The 17,623-nt window shown below is 32.4% G+C and overlaps 1 protein-coding gene across 50 annotated transcripts in view; it reads right to left on the bottom strand.

Annotated features, from left to right (window-relative positions):
• Nucleotides 1-17,623, bottom strand: part of LOC126742793 (uncharacterized) — a 255,085-nt gene that overhangs the window by 119,835 nt on the left and 117,627 nt on the right. For 38 of the 50 annotated variants that reach the window (XM_050449953.1, XM_050449874.1, XM_050449914.1 and 35 more), the window contains 27 exons: nt 10,419-10,463; nt 10,295-10,360; nt 10,197-10,235; nt 10,073-10,135; nt 9,975-10,013; nt 9,848-9,913; nt 9,757-9,795; nt 9,595-9,699; nt 9,473-9,538; nt 9,372-9,410; nt 9,255-9,314; nt 2,270-2,308; nt 2,130-2,195; nt 2,032-2,070; nt 1,909-1,974; nt 1,818-1,850; nt 1,701-1,766; nt 1,611-1,649; nt 1,493-1,552; nt 1,024-1,062; nt 840-905; nt 742-780; nt 618-683; nt 527-559; nt 409-474; nt 319-357; nt 197-256 (listed from right to left, as the gene is read on the bottom strand). In XM_050449953.1, the coding sequence (XP_050305910.1) occupies nt 197-256; nt 319-357; nt 409-474; nt 527-559; nt 618-683; nt 742-780; nt 840-905; nt 1,024-1,062; nt 1,493-1,552; nt 1,611-1,649; nt 1,701-1,766; nt 1,818-1,850; nt 1,909-1,974; nt 2,032-2,070; nt 2,130-2,195; nt 2,270-2,308; nt 9,255-9,314; nt 9,372-9,410; nt 9,473-9,538; nt 9,595-9,699; nt 9,757-9,795; nt 9,848-9,913; nt 9,975-10,013; nt 10,073-10,135; nt 10,197-10,235; nt 10,295-10,360; nt 10,419-10,463 (1,443 nt within the window). The remainder of the gene's footprint in view (nt 1-196; nt 257-318; nt 358-408; nt 475-526; nt 560-617; nt 684-741; nt 781-839; nt 906-1,023; nt 1,063-1,492; nt 1,553-1,610; nt 1,650-1,700; nt 1,767-1,817; nt 1,851-1,908; nt 1,975-2,031; nt 2,071-2,129; nt 2,196-2,269; nt 2,309-9,254; nt 9,315-9,371; nt 9,411-9,472; nt 9,539-9,594; nt 9,700-9,756; nt 9,796-9,847; nt 9,914-9,974; nt 10,014-10,072; nt 10,136-10,196; nt 10,236-10,294; nt 10,361-10,418; nt 10,464-17,623) is intronic. The other 12 variants (XM_050449630.1, XM_050449822.1, XM_050449788.1 and 9 more) reach the window with 12 other exon arrangements.

The following is a 17,623-nucleotide window of genomic DNA, read 5'->3' on the forward strand; positions in this document are numbered from 1 at the left end:
GAGGTCATTTGGGCCTTAATGTCATTTCTTAATGTCAATTCAAAATTACATAATTTTTTTAAAAGGGAACTGAAGCGGGAAATTTTACGTTTATAGCAATATTTCAAACTTAAGGTCAAACAACAAAAAGCAAATCTTGCTCTTATTTTCTCTATTATAAGTTCTATATTTTTATAATAGTACAAATCATGTTTACCTTAATCCTCCCGGTATTCCGTAAGTGTTCAGGTAGTCATCGTAGCCAGGATCTCCTGGTCTATTAATTATTAAAAATAAAAATTATTAGGTAATTTCAATTATATAAAATTTTTAACGTGCCTTAGTATCACGGGAGCCCCATAGCCCGGATCTCCTGGCCTATAAGAAATTGTCACTAAATAAATAAAAAACGAATTTTTAAAAAATCACCGTAATCCTCGACGACCGGGTGGTCCATATTTGTTCATAAACTGATCGTATGCAGGGTCTCCTGGTCTATAAAAACGTTGTTTTGTTCTAATTTTTAAAATTTTATTCTTCACATTACCTTATCACTAATGGGGTGCCTGCATCTCTTGGTCTATAAAAAAATTATTACATAAATACAGTTGCAAATTGTACAAAATAATTGTAAAAACCTCGACGCCCGTGCTTTCGGACTCCCGTATTTTCCTTTATAATCATCATAAGCAGGATCTGGTGGTCTATAAATTTATAAAAAAAAAATAAATGTTTTTATATTAATTAAATATTTGGACAAACCTTAGCACCAGTGGCGTACCATAACCCATTTGTCCTGGCCTATAAAATAAAGGTTTATGTTTTTTAAAATACACCTAAATTTATCATACGGGGTTCACCTTAATCCTCTACTTCCTGGTGCACCATATTTATCATTAAACTCCTCATATCCAGGATCGTCTGGTCTATTATTAAAATAATTCATATATTTTACGAATGTTTGCATTATATGACAATACCGCTAAATCTATTTATTAACTAAGCGGTATTGCCTCATGTAATGCAAAGCATATTTTACTGTACCTGAGTATTAATGGAGGAGCATAACCTGGATCGCCTGGCCTATTAAGAGAAAAAGTAAATATTTTATTAATTTAATTATTTTGGATAGTTGGGTCTATATAAGGTGTATCAAATGAATGAGATGAGTTTTTATTTATTTCAGATAGTTGAAATTATTGAATCTTTTCGGAAATCTTCGACTTCGATGAAATTCAGGAAGTCCAGGTATAGATAGAGATCCGGCAACGCTGGCCGTCGCGTCAATGATTTATCTCTTTAAATTATTAATATTTTGATGTTTTTTTAAATTATTAAATGGTAAAGGGTGTTTAGTGAGAAACATTGAAACCTGTTTTTGTTGTAAAAGTTAAAGCAAGTGAAAAAACAATGTTTTAAGAAGAAAGAAGAATTAGCATAATTTGTAAAAAAAATTCCTGAAGGGAAACCCACTGTATATTTTTATATAAACCCTATTACAACTCATATCTACCTTAATCCTCCTGGTATACCGTGAGTGTTCAGGTAGTCATCATATCCAGGATCTCCTGGTCTATTAATTATTTAAAATTAAAATTATTAACCAATTTCAATTAAATATTTAAACTCGCCTTAGTATCACCGGAGCCCCGTAGCCCGGATCTCCTGGCCTATAAAAAATTGTCACTAAATGAATAATAAATGAATTTTTTAAAAATCACCGTAATCCTCGACGACTGGGTGGTCCATATTTGTTCACAAACTGATCGTATGCAGGGTCTCCTGGTCTATAAAAACGATTTTTTGTATTTTTTTTTGCATTTTATTCTTCATATTACCTTATCACTAATGGGATGCGTGGATCGCCTGGTCTATAAAAAAATTATTACATAAATACAGTTGCAAATTGTACAAAAGAATTGTAAGAACCTCGACGCCCGTGCTTTTGGACTCCCGTATTTCCGTTTATAATCATCATAAGCAGGATCTGGCGGTCTATAAATTTAGAGAAAAAATCAAATATTTCTATATTAATTTAATATCCGGACGAACCTTAGCACCAGTGGCGTACCATAACCAGTATCTCCTGGCCTATAAAATAAAGTTTTTTTTTTTTTTAAATACACTTAAATTTATCACACGGGGTTCACCTTAATCCTTTACTTCCTGGTGCACCATATTTATCATTAAAGTCCTCATATCCAGGATCTTCCGGTCTATTAATAAAATATTTAATAAGATTTACGAACATTTGCATTATATGACAAATGCAAAACATATTTTACTGTACCTTAGTATTAATGGAGGAGCATAACCTGGATCGCCTGGCCTAGTAAAAGAAACAATAAATATTTTAATAATTTAATTTTTTGGAAAGTTGGGTCTGTACACGGTGTATCAAATGAATGGGATGTTTTTTCATTTATGTCAGATAGTTGAAATTATTAATTGAATGTTTCAGGAAATTGTCGACTCCGATGAATTTCAGGAATATTTCTCCCTTAAAACATGAATGTAGTTTGTTCAAGAGAACTTTAGATTTTTTTTCGCATAAGACCCTTAACGCAATTTTTCTAGTTATTCCAGACAATTAAATTAACATTTTATTTCTTCCAGACAAAATCTGCAGTTTTCCCCTTTTACTCAGAATTTTAAAAGTTGAAGAGTTTAAGACCAAAATTGTTCCAGGTAGAGAAGGTCTTAAGGTCATTTTTCAAGGTCAATTCAAGATCACGTTATTTTTATTTTAAAGGGAACTTAAGCGGGAAATTGAACGTTTCAAACGATATTTCTATCTTTGGTATAGTAACCTTAAGGTCAAATAACAAAAGGCTAATATTAATGTTACAAATACAGTGCGGCTTCTAATTGTCCCCCCCCCCCTCCCCCCTTCTTATCTTTTGAATGCGTTTATATAAAAGTTTTAAATTTGGCACACACATTACCAACCTAAATACTATTTTTTGGTCCCTAGCTTATTTTGGAAAATTTCAAAATGGCGGCGGGACGCCATTTTGAAAAATTAAATTAAATAGAACCCATCGTTTGAAAGCTCCCACTGAATGCTTTATGATACTAGAATATTTAGTCAGTACTTTTACCCATAGCAAAATGGCAGCCTGTCAAACTCTGTGTAATTTGTTTCTAGGTGTGTTGTTGTTTGTAGAGTTACAAGTTTTGCAAAATGAGCTTGGGACCAAAAAGTAGTATTTAGGTTGCTAATGACGTGTGCCAAATTTCAATTTTTTATATACACCCCTTAAACGACAACACGGGGTCGCCCATGACCCATCGAATAATGTTTAACGTATATTTCTCGCGCAAGACCTTGACACGCCTTACCCCACCACCTACCTTTTAGGCTCGGACCACCGGTATGAAGGTTGAATGTGGCGGGGCGGAATAGTCTGCCACCCAAGATGGCGGATTGATTCTGATTGTCTAATTTTTGACGTACATCAAATATGACAATAGTGACATTTTAACTGTCGTATTTGACGATTGTCTTTTTTAAGTTTTCTTTGGGTGGAAAATAAGCCAAGCCTCATGATTTTCTTCCAATTTAAAGTTTTTAAGTAATTTTATAGCTTTTTGTAGTTTTTTTGAGTTCTGGGTTGATACATTATTTTACAAACGTGCCAACATCGAATCATCGTGCAACTACATAGAGCAGGAGACAGGTAAATTTCAATTATGACATACCTAAGTGTTTTCTAATAATGTTTAAGTGTATCTTGGATGTATTATCATTTTCCAGGATATAATTATAGATTTAATCCAATTTTGGACATATCTATGTCACTGTTCTCAATTTACCTTTTTTTTTACAATTCAGTTTTAATTCTTGAACCTTCACTGGGAAAATATGAAGTATTTCCTTTTTCTTGTCTTCATCTAGATTAAGATATTCATACAAATATTCTTTATTCACTAGTTTATATATGAGGAATTGCCCAGACAGTCACAGAAATCATAAATTTTTTTAATTGCCATTGAATCCATCCTTACAAAAATCTTGTCTATCATGTAAGTTTGACTAAAAATGTTTGCTCCAAACACTTTTCTGGTTCTTAAGTAGAAATGATATTCACATGGAGTATAAACACAATACCTATTTGTTCAATTTAACGAAAACAGATTGACATATACTTCTCAAAAACTGATTTCCCTAATCGACTTAATCCACCTTAAGACACATTTATGGATGGATAGCCATGGTCATTTAGTCAATTTAGAGAAAAAGTTTTGGTTGGTTTATAAATATTTAAAGTATAAAATCAAAAGCCAACTTCAAAACCAAAACAACAATCTTTAAGTGTTGGTCATTCTAAAAAACAGAAAAATATTTGACAATCTAAAATGCCTTTAAAAAAACAAAAATCCTGAATATCCTCATTTAATACTCATGATCCTACACCTACACAATCAGAATAATTTTGTTTTTTTAACTTTTTAGCTAAGATTTTAGTATGTAATATTTTATTTTTTAAAATACCTAAATTACCTGAGACATTTTGATAGTAAATACTATGCTTTTTACAGTTCTATTTTATTTTTACTGACCCATAATTAAATTCATATTATTAGCTTAAAGTAAAATTATGGACTAATATCAAATCCTTTACGTTATTATTTAGAACCTTAATTATTGTAATCATAACTAATATGATAATCAATACTTACTAATAATGAAAACTTATGTATTTTGGATCATTAGGATGAAATACTTTTAGGAGATTTAATTTTAACCTGATAGAATATATAATATTGTATACACAATACACTGTCTTAATCTGTTTTCTTATGTTTCATGTTGCATACTTACTAGAGACAACCCCACTGACTTGTGACATCTTTACCCGATTGTGACTAATCAAAAGTCATATTTTGTTTTTAGTTGCTTATACTAAAAAATAAAATGGAAAAAAAACATGCATATTAACTCGTACATGTGTATTTGTTATATCTAGTCATTATTAATTAACTTATTTACAATGAAAAGTCAGATTTATTTCAAGAGATAGGTTCAGTTTCTGTCTTTATAAGAGCTTATATTTTGTTTTCTATAATTTGTGGATATATATTATTTTATTGCAATTGTATAGATGGTTAAAAAATTTATATGTTTAATTTTTTATTTGGGTATGTTTGTTACATATTTCTTATCATGTTTTATACTTATGGAAACAAAAAAAAGCAGGTAATTTTTTTCTGAAACTCCAGAAATTAGGATTTTCAGTTAAAATATGCTTTATACCTGCAACAATTCTATTTTTTACATAAGCTTTGTTTTGGTTCCGATTTTCGGATGATTCTAGAACTGCGCAGAACTCGTTGCGCCGTAAAGTAAAATCCGGAATCGCTCCCGTTTCAATTCTGCATGGTATGGAACCCGAACGCTTGACGCACTGACAGTAAACAGCTGATTCTGATTGTTTATTTACTAAACACAACTTGTTTTGAAATTTTGAATATTGCTTATTGCTTTGGTTTTGGACCTTTATATTTTTTTAAACATTAGGACTGGAATAAAAATGTCAATAGATTTAAAAAACAATCAATAGATAATTCTTAGGTTAAGTGAAATCTATCTACAAAAAAAACAATAAACATTAACAAAGCATAAAAAATAACTTATTTACTTCTTCTTCTTCTCCTTCTTCCTCTTCTTCTTCTCAAATTTGGTGAAGTCGAGTAAAATTGTAAGGATATATTATTTGCGCATGTGCGAATTGCCTGATTCTGAATTGATCCCTACTCTCGAGCAGGGATTTTTGGACGATTCTAGGACAATTCTGAACCGGTCCAAAACAAAACCAAAACACCAAACTTCCAATTCGGAATCAATTCTAATTTAACCAAAACGCATAAAACAATCTGCGCATGTGCAAAACAATTCTAGGACAATTCTAACAGGAACCAAAACAAAGCTATAAAAGGTGTTATTAATACCATACTTACAGTTTGCAGTATTTCATTTAGAATATATTGTAACTTTTTTATGCATTTTAAAATCCTTTATTAAATTTATTTTAATTCATCCTAAAATAAAACATTTAAAAGACAATTTAGCTCTGTTTTTTTTTTATTTAAAATTTAGTCCCATATCTATCGGGCCAATTTATAATTCTTGGTAAGTATCTATAGCTAAATATCTTAAATAAGCAATGTCTTGAGAACCAAATTTAAATTAAATAATATTTTAGTTGATGTGTTAATTCTTGATTAAAGTGATGAGGGATGTCTGAGATGCAATATTTTTATTTTTTCTCGACATTTAAAATTAACGATTTTAATTAAATGTGGGTATTTCTAAAATGAAAGTGTATTGTTTTTTTTTTAAATAAAATAAAATTCTATTTAAATATATCTCATCACTCGTCAGTTAACGCATCAACTTTGTAATGCAACTGCAAATTACTTGAAATTTAAATACCAGGCAATAGATCAAGCTTAAATTTCCCGCCACACGCCACCCAAGATGGATGCCCCCGTCTTTGTCAACAACGTCAATAAAGCTGTCAACAGAATTTCTGTCTGTTCATTAGGCAACACACATTTCTCTATATTAGTGTTCTGTGGCTTGGACATTAGTATTATCGCGGAAAGTGACGTGGGCGGTCGAAAAATATTTATCGGCTTATTCGTGCTAATTCGTAGTTGGGGTCGCCTGCGACCCATGTTGTTATTTGCGTACTAAAAAAACATGTCGTCGAACCAAAAATATTTAAGTAAAAAGGAGCTCGAAGAGATTGTTAAGCAATACGAACAAGGTGATGAGGATAGTAGCTATGATTGAAATGACTTAAGTGATAGTGGAAGTGAATCTGATGATTATGAAGAGATGGATGAAGTCCATGCGGACGAAATAGTATATGAACTAAGTCAAAATGAATCATCCTATGAAGATATACCTTTAGTAAATCTTCAAAGAAAAGTAATTTATCGGAGAAATGACTGTAAGTAGTACTCGAAACCTTTTTATACAAAAAATAGACGAACTATGAAAAAAAGTTTGGTTCTACATCTTCCGGGACCTAAAGCTGAACCACGTAATGCGAAAAGTGATTATAAAGTCTGGAAACTATTCTTTGACGATAATATCCTTCAAAAAATTGTCACTCATACAAATGAAGAGATTATTAGAAATCAGGCAAAATTCTCAAAAGCCCAAGGTATACAAGTGGGGGACTAAAATATAACCATGTAAACCTAGACGAGTTGTGGTCTAAAAAATTCGGCCCACCAATTTTTAGAGCCACCATGATTAAAAACAGATTTTCTTTTCTTATGAATAATCGTCGTTTTGATGATAAGACTACACGAAACCAAAGAAAAGAAAAAGATAAGTTTTGTGCCATTCGAGATATTTGGGAAGGATACGTTAAAAATTGTCGGAATAATTATACCCCATCAGAATATGTCACTATTGATGAGCAGCTTTTGGGCTTTCGTGGGCGATGTCCATTTCGTATGTACATCCCAAATAAGCCCGATAAGTACGGCATCAAAATTCTAATGATGTGCGGTGCCAAAACTTTCTATATGGTATCAGGAATACCCTATATTGGCAAGGAAGATCGTCCAAGCAATCTTCCTATTCCCACACAATATGTTTTAAAATTATCTGAACCCATACAAAAAACTAATAGGAATATCACAGTAGATAATTGGTTTTCATCAATGAGTTTAGCAATACCAAGGAAGTTGGATATTAGTAGGTACTCTACGAAAAAACAAACCCGAAGTACCAACCGAATTTCTTAAACCAAAAATATCAGAGAGTAACAGATTTGCATTCGATGAAAATGTGGTTTTAGTGCCTCATTCTCCTAGTAAAAAAAAGGTAGTACTTCTTATGTCAACAATGCATAATAACAATGAAGTTGACAACCTATTAGGCAAATCTGAAATTAATTTGTTTTATAATGGTACGAAATGTGGTGTTGACGTTTTTAACCAGCTATGTCACGGTAAATAAGTATCAAGAAGAGCTACAAGATGGCCTTTACGAGTTTTATATGGCATGCTTGATGGAGGTGCCGTAAATTCGTATGTAATTTACCAAGCAAACAACAGCAATACTAATAACAAAATTCCACGAAGAATGTTCTTATTGCAGCTGGGCGAAGAACTAACTATAAAACGTATGAAGGGGAAGCTTGAAATTCCGAATTTACCAAGTACTCTCAGGTAAGAGGAACAAAACTAGTGTTTTTGCTGTTTCATGCTGCAAATTTTAGAGATATTGGGTATAGCGGAAAGTAACACCTCTAGACAGGCAACACCTCTTGCAGAAAACAACAAAAGTAAACGCTGCTCTATTTGTGCTCGGACGCAGGATAGAAAAGGCAGAGATCAATGTGTCAAGTGTGAACGAAAATTATGCGCCGAACACAGAAACGCAATTTGTCAATTTTGTATTTAAATATTTTGTTGTTTTTTCCTAATAAATCTTTTAAAAGTCTTTTTATCTTGTGTTTTTTTTATAAAAATATATATATACCGCAAAAGGTGGGCATTCCACATAGATCTAAAATAGGGGCGACCCCATGTCATTTATGTGTACATATTTTCATGTTGTCGTTTAAGGGATATAAACGCATTCAATAGATTAGATGAGGGGAAGAATTAAGAGCAGCACTGTATAATAATCTTAATAATTGACCTCAAAGTCAAGATGATTAAAGTTATTTAAACATTTCTGCTTGATCCATTCGTTAAGGTATTTTTAAAATATTTAATTCAAACAGAGGCTTTTTTTCCAGGAGGAAAGTTTGATTTTTGACTTTTCATTCCAAAGTTCTCGATGTATTTTTTGGACTATTCCAGGCAGTTGTATTAAAACTTCGTTATTTCTTAGAATAACCATTGTTCTATTAAGCTTAAGCAATCCAAGAAAAAATAATCTTTTCATTTTTCATGTACTTTTTCATTTCTTCCAATAAATCACATTTTTTCAAATTTTCAATTGCTCAAAAACAGGAACATTTTTTTTGCACTTCTTTACAATTTGTTTTTTTTTCTTTAAAATCAGAAAGTTGAATTCAACTGTTATTTCATCCATGCAAAACCTAGATGCTTCCTCTTTAACACAATCATTGCATTTGTTATGCTTATGCCAGGAACTCCAGGAAGATATTCATTTAATTTAATAAGTCATTTCTTTCGAGTCACAAAACCCTCGGCCGAAATATAACTAAGAACACCGTTTCCCTCCTAATTTCAGATATATTTGAACCACTATATATGTTGTTAAGAAAATGGCTTTCTACCTTAATCCTCCTGGAATCCCGTGGGCGTTCAGGTAGTCATCATATCCAGGATCTCCAGGCCTAATTATTTTTTAAAACAAATTAATTCTATCCACATCTACGAATTATCCAAGTTACCTTAATATCAATGGTGTTCCGTAACCAGGATCCCCGGGGCTGTAATTTAAAAAAACAATGTTTGAATTAAAACACTAATAAGGCCCTCAAACAATTCATACATTTTGTCTCGGCTCTCCGGCGTTCCATACTGGCCATTGAACTCGTCATATCCAGGATCTCCTGGCCTAATAAAAAATGAAATAAAAATAACTTATTACGATCGGCAAGTTACGCAACATACCGCACAACTAGTGGTAATCCATAACCGGGATCTCCAGGCTTCAATCCCTTGGAACCGGGAACACCATATTTGTTAACGTAGTCGTTATATTCGGGATCTCCTGGCCTATTATTTAGAGGAAAATAATCAGCTTCCAGTGGCTCTAAATGGGTTTTTACTTACTTCAGCACTAGAGGGGCTCCGTAACCGGGATCACCGGGTCTAAAAATATTTTTTAATATATTTTTTTTTGTTTATTTTATATAATCCTTACCTTAGCTTTTTAGCCCTTGGAGGGCCATACTTATTAACAAACTCATCATATCCCGGATCTCCTGGCCTATTAGTTTTGAAAAAAAATATTGTTTTTTTTTAATTGTTTGATAAAAAAGGGGGCCTACCTGAGCACCAGTGGGTCTCCAGATCCCGGATCGCCAGACCTATTAGTAGGATGGATTATTTCATGTTTGGTTAATTATTACGTAATTGAGTGGCTTACTTTTTTTTGCCTGCCGGTAACCCGTATTCCTTATTATATTCGTCGTATCCAGGATCTCCTGACCTAGAATTGTTTTTTTTTTTGAAATTGAGAATTATTTAGTGAGAGGGGGGGGGGGGCTCACCTTAGCACCAAAGGCTTTCCATAGTCCGGATCCCCTGGACTAAAAATTAAATTAACTTAATTGATTAGCTCTTTAGTTAAGGTTGATGAGACACTTACCCTAATCCTTGCATCTCTGGGGGTCCATATTTATCAACATATTCGTCATATCCGGGATCTACTGGTCTATTAATAGATAAAAATGCTGTTTAATTTGTTTTATGTTTTTTTTTGTTTGGGTTACCTGAGTACTAGTGGCGCTTTATCATCTCTAGAAGGAGCTGCTGATCTGTTTTAATAATAATAATAATAATCTTTATTTAGCAAAAAAAGTTATATGTTAAAGAGAAAAAAACAATTTAGTTAATTATACGGGGTGTCCTAGGAAAGTGGTTCACCCCTATAATTTTTAAGTTAAAAACATGAAGTTTATTGGATGACGTACTCAGTTGTTTTCTATCACTTCCGGTTTAACTGGAAATGACCCTAACTTTTTTATTTCAAATAGGATCCCCCAATTTTTTTGAGATATTTTGATAGAAAATAAAATTCTAAGAAAAATGATACCCCTCATGTCAACTTTTGACACATAACCTTTAAATTATTTAATTTTTTATATTTCAATCTAGAGTGCCATAAATAATTCAAGGTTTGCAAAATCGAATTTTCGGCTATAACTAATTTTTTTTCAAAGGGAACCAGGGTGGCTACATAACCATAATTAAAAAGTGTTTTTTTTTTAACAGGTTCGCCGCCAACTCGGTCTATAAGACCAAAAACGAATTAGTTTTATTCGCCACCATGATCTATAAGACCGAAAAGAAATTTTGCCACCCTCGCCAATGCGGTCTATAGGCCCGAGCCACAGTATAAAGAACAAGAAATTCTAGTTTATGTTCGGTGCCCGAGCTAAATATTCAATCCTCCTTCGCCAACTGTCTTATTTTACATTGGTTTAGGGCCGATAATAGACCGAGTTGGCGTCTGACGATAGTTGGAACATATTAGTTTTTAAAAATTATGCCGAACTCGAGATGATTTTTATTATTTTGCATATTTTATTTCTAGATATGGCAGGTTAGAGAAACAAGAATATTTTACATAATATATTGTTTATTTTTGAAATAATCATAAACAAAAACCAATAGTTTACATAATAATATATGAACAAACGTAATAAAAAAAATCCTATCTATGGATTTTCATATCTATGAACTTTATTGAAGCAGTCCAAGCAGAAAAATGGTTCACCATCGCAACCTTTACAATAAAAACGTACCTACTCTAGTGAGTTTTCATGCCTCTTTCCATTCTTTTTACGGTTCTTAGTTTTTCATAGCATTTACTGCAAGGTCTTCGTTTCTTATAGTCATTTTTGCTCGTTTCGTGTTTTTGGCGTTTTCTTTTTGGAGTAATCTCTGCATCCGGTATCCGGTTGCTCTAAAGGATCCTGCGCTTCACATAACTTACATGTAACAGCTTTTCGAACCTGAAGTAAGGGAATTGTGGCATCCACACTTTCCTTATACATATTCCATGCATTGACCATCGCAGTATTCAGGATAATCTCCACACCTAACTTACGGTACCACTTAAAGGTTCTACGTAAAGGCGTCTGATAAGCTGTCATTTGATCAGATATATCGCCCGATGACTTTCCTGCATTATATGCTGCAATGGCTTCAGGCTTCTTCACAGTTTTTTGTCTGCGGTTTGTCGTGTTTACTGTTGTGTTGCTATGTTTTGTAGAAAGAACTAAAACGTTACGTTTATCATTCCATGAAATTACTGTGACACCATCCTGGTTTTCAAGAGCGGCTATTTCTCCAGATTTAAGTTTTTTGTTTACCAGATCTTTTGGAAGGCCTCAACATCTATTTCATCTAGTTTTAAAACATTTACAATTTTAAATAATTCATTAAAAGAAAATTATTTTTTAAAATTTAATGGCTGTATTATGAAAAAAAAATATTATTCTCAGAAAAATCAAAATTTTTTTCCAGATAATTTATTGCCCGAGTTAAAACCAACTTAAAATCATTAATTAAAGTTGTTTGTTCCGTAGGTTTTAGGCTTTTGATATTTTGCATAGCATAGGGTCCAAAAAATTCTTCTTCTAAACAGTTCTCTAAACTATTCTTGAAATTCAACATATTTTCAAATAATTCTCTAGATGTAGTAGATTCATTTTGTAAAATTAGCGAGACTCTCAAAAACGGCACAAAAATGTAAGTAAATTACCCTCTTGGAGTGTAAATAAGCGTCTAAGTCACTTCCTTCTTCATATTTCTCAATTTCGAGAAGTTTTTTAATAGGGACATTCATTAACCAATGAAATAAAATAGGATAATATTGCAGGGTAGTTTTTAAGAAGTCGCTGAATAGCAGGCCCTAAAGATAAGCATCTTGTTGGAATATGTTTTAATAATTCTTGCCATTCTAAATCTACAAACTCAACAAATTCCTTTAAATTTTCCCTTCTGGAAGCACTAGAACTAAAATGGTTATAAATTTTTAAAATAATTGTTTCAACATCAACATTTAATTGCTGAAGAGAAAATTTAAACGTATTGTTAACAACATGTGCCAAACCGAAGAATTTTTTTCTCTTAAAACAGTGTAACCAGATCTATTTTTCCCGAAATTTGCGTTTGTGTTGTCAGCACTACAAGCAGCGAGATTTTCAATTTTTATCTACACTTGTATACCAGTTATCTGTTACGATAGTACGACCTGAATCTAATATGGGTTCAAAAAGACTCATAACTACAGTGTAGGAGTAGTACGACCTTGGTCTAAGTTTTTTCCTGCATTAATTTTAAAGTTGTAGGTATAACCTCTTTTGCTGCACATCTTAAATACTTTTATTCCATACTTACAGCGTTTGTTTTTTATGTATTGTCGCATTATCAATCTCCCCCTAAATGGAATAAGAGACTCATCAATGCAGCAAGTTTCGGAAGGTTCATATGATGATTTAAAATTTGCTACTATTTTGTCAATCAAAGGTTGAATCTTATGGAGTCTGTAATTTTCTGGATTATCCTGATTATCTGCAAAGTGCAACACACGTAGTAACAGCACAGATTTACAGAATACTGTAAATCTGTAAATCTGTGGTAACAGCTCAAATCTATTACGTGATATAACTTTGGGAGCCATAGAGTTTTTATACATATCTTCTCGGCTCCAATAGGCTTGTATATTAGGCATTTTTACAATACCCATATAGGGGAGCAAGCCAAAAACTTTCTTGATTTCATTTTTATTTGTGGGTAACCAGTTATGTAACCTAGATTTACTACTTACATCTGCCTCACTTGTAATAACTTGTGTGGCATAAATATTCGTTTGGTCAGCAATGTATTGGAATCAACCAATGAGTATCAACCAATGAAAAAAAGAACATTTCAAAAAGTTCTTCGCACAGAAGCTCAGCAAGATGGGGTTCAGTGCATAGTAAAGGGTAATAAAACTGGTTGTTTACCTGTTGTAATTCTCCATATCATATTATCTGAGGCGGCGTTACCAGCTAAACCGTTATCTGTATCTGTGTTTTGCGTAGGCTGGGAGGCAGCACTACTTCCTGGCAATGGAGAATTTGTACCAGAATTACCAGATAATTAATTGTCACTGTTGTTTGTGTATTGAGCAGGCACGGGGGAGCTAGTAGAATTTATATCGGAACTTCCAGATGTGTCATCATCACTGGGTTCATAGTTACTATCTGCGACACTATCATCTAAAAAAAAAATCCATAAAAGGTTATACACCTTCGCAGTCCAGTTATTTTCAGAAGTTAACTCAGTTTAAGTTTACTAGCTCAAATTTAAAACATGTTTTAGACATCATAATTGATTTGTAAACAAAGCAAAAAATATAGGTATAAAATATATGCCTATATCATAATAACCTAATCTCCCCACTACAAAAAAAAACTAAAAAAGCAGCACGACTATACACGATTTACCGAATAAAGATAAGTTTCTCTTACCATTATCTTCTGATTGAGAAGATTCATCTCACATGTTTTCCATAATTCGATCCATTTCGTCTTGTAACTCTTTTTGCGTCAAAGCACGTTTCCTGGACATTAGAATATAAAAACGCAAAGTACAAACAAAAGTATCAACAAAAACCACCTATTCCGTTTACTAATTGAAATGTAATTAGAAAGACAACAGACTCCACGTGCTCACTTGTTAGGATTGCGCAAAATCGCTGTGCGGACCGAGGAATGGACCGCGTTGGCGCATATGATTAAAAAAGTTACTTCCACGCCGCCTCGGTCTATTAGACCGCGTGACCTTTGCGTCACTTTTGACATAAAAATGACATCTACAAAAAAAACTAACTGCCGGTGACGTGATAATAACTAAAAGCCTTTGACTAGACAAAGTGGCTTCAGGAGAACTTTTTTTTTCTTGGCTCCTACTTTTGTGGCGCTAGTGAAATAATTGAAAATTTTGATTGGCAGTGAACGTGTTAAATAATTTGATACCAGACAATCTATTTGGTAATTTTAATAAGTATGAATTTTCAAAAAAAAAAACACAGTTTAGCGCCGCATAGTTTTTTCCTAATTAAAAAACGCAAAACTTGCTCTGAATTAATAAAATATTTGTTTCCGTTTTAAATAGATTTTGTAGTGACTTTTTAGTATTTAGTAACATTTCTCTCACCCTTACTGTCTAATTATTAACGATAAATTGAAGAGCTTTTGAAGTGTTTTTTGTCGGTATTTATAATACAAAAGTAAATTGTTACGAATTGTCACGGCAACCTGTCAGTTTCAAGTTATTTAGACATTTTGCCAGCAACAAATAGGTGGGCATTTTGTGCCTTATTAAATTATTTGACATATCAAATAACTGTTAAATAATCTACTTGTTTTTTTCATTGGGTAAATCAGGCATCACTAGAGTCGATTTTACAGTGACGCGACGGTGGCGCTGCGATCAATCCAATATCAAAAGATAAATAATAAAATTTCAATAATGCTGGTTTTTTTAAAGTACCCACTATCGATTGTCTTATACCAAATGATTTGTAAAAAAATACACTTTTTAACAATGGTAATGAGACACCCTGGTTCCATTTGAAAAAAAAAAGAGTTATAGCCGAAAGTACGATTTTGCAAACTTTAGACGCGTCTAGGAAAGCTGTGAAAAACAAAAGAGAGTCAATTATATTTTTCTAGGACTACTTGATGTAAAATTAACGATTTTAAATTATTCATGGCACTCTAGATTGCAATTTAAAAAATTAAATAATTTAAAGGTTAGATTTCAAAAGTTGATATATGAGGTGTAATTTTTCTTAGATTGTAATAATCCTATCAAAATATGTTAAAAAAGTTGGAGGATCCCATTTAAAATAAGAAAGTTAGGATCATTTCCGGTTAAACCGGAAGTGACAGAAAACAACTGAATACGTCAGCCAATCCCAATTTGGATGCTACACCCACTGACCAAATTTCATTTTTTTTACTTAAAAATTAATAAAGTTATAGGGGCGAACCACTTTCCTAAGACACCCGGTATAGACAAATTGTTAATCGTGCTTCTCTAGCATTCCCAAATAGCAACAATTTCTGGAAAAAAAATTTAATTAAAGAGAAAAAAAATTTGATTGTTCTTGGGAAAAACCTTTGGAGTCAAATTATAAAAAATATTATAAAAGTATAAATTATGTTGCATCTAAGGAAAAATATGGCCTCAGTCGTATAATGTTAATCATTTATATAAGCGAATTGAAAAAGTTGAAAAAAATAAGGTACATCAAATAGGAATTAGACTTAGGTATTATATTTAATACTAATATTGTTTACTTTAATTGCTTAGGTTGTCTAAACAGCAAAGTTTACATTGTGTTATTAGCAAATAATTAAGTTCAGAATCTTAATATTGAGTGAGGCTAAAATTGAACCATGTAAACTACTCATTGATGAGTATAAATTAAATCAGTTTAGAGATTAGAATCCTTGATGTGCCGCGAATAGTCCGTGTGCCGGTGTTGTTTGTATCGTCACATGGCACATAACACATTCCTTAGCTGATAAATTTCTATTTTCACCAATGTCTTGGGCCATTATAGACTGCAAGTATATGTAAAAAAGTTTAATGTTTTTAATACCACGTACAAGTGAAACTACACAAATGCGTTTTACCGAAACTAGGTTTATTTACCATTTTTTTATAGCCATACCCTAATGCCAGTATTTATTTATTGCATACCAAAAAATATTTCAAAATTCATAAAATGATGCGAAGAAATATTTTAAAGGCATTATTGTAGATTTAAAAAAATGTGTTCGGCCGAAATTCAGGTTTTTATAATTATGCGGTGCGGTGTATTTAAGCAATGGGTAGTTAGTTATTAAATCATTTGAACTTCAAAAATAACAATACAAAATGGCTCTTATTATTTTGTGAATTACAATCGGAGCAACAGTCGTTGCCAGGAATCTTTTGTATATATTTAATTATGGCATGTTTAAATCGCAAACTTTGTGGAAAGAGTCATAAAGTAATATTCTGAGCTATATTTAATCATTCCGTTAAATAAATAAATGTTTTGGAATTTTTTTTGAAAATGTATACATTTGATTCATAAAATTTGACTACATACGCTCACGTACTATTTTGTTAGACGTCTGACCTCAGGTCCGGCCTTAAAATTTATTTGTATTTAAAATTTTATTATTCAGGATTTTTGGACTTTATAAAGTTATAAATTCAGGATAGTTGATAGCAAGATAATATTTAATTTAAAGATAAGATTTAAGTACGTAAAACCAGTTTAAATAATTAAACTGATTTTATAGTGTCTCTGTAAGGGAAATAGTGGGCAAAAAACAAAATTCTAAACTTCTTTTCTTAATAAAAACAGTGTTTTTTTCTTATTTTTTATCCTTACAGAATTTGAAAAGGTTATAAGTAAAGTGCGATTTGTGACCATCAACTAGATAGAGTACTGGTAATTTAACCCCCATTTCTTTTAGTTTTGGTAACAAATTGTTACATACATAATTGTGAAACGTCTTCGAAGTAATCCAACCTTTTTTTTTGACCGTCCAATTATCCAGTCTGGTGGTGTGTTGCGACATACTTCGGCCGGTATCCTTTCATAAGGAAGAACCAACATTGGGGGATAAAGGTTACTATCTGCTGATATAGTAAAAAGGACTGTTCTGAAGCTTTGGTTTCCTAGGAAAGCGGTGCCGTAATATAACGGCCGCTATAAAACGTTGTTCTTATTTTTAGCGCGCGTGGTTTTTAAGGGAACGGCTGGCAACACCAATATACAATAAAGCGGCTCCATCATTTTGGTGACGGCCGTCATAACGGTGCGGTGGAAGACAATGCGTGCAACGTTGATCTCCGGTGCGGTGTTGAGTTTGTTTATTTTCATTGGGAATTGGAAACATCAAAAATATGTCGAATATTA

Source organism: Anthonomus grandis, chromosome 1, assembly GCF_022605725.1.
Source record: "Anthonomus grandis grandis chromosome 1, icAntGran1.3, whole genome shotgun sequence".
Classification (NCBI taxonomy): Eukaryota; Metazoa; Arthropoda; class Insecta; order Coleoptera; family Curculionidae; genus Anthonomus; species Anthonomus grandis.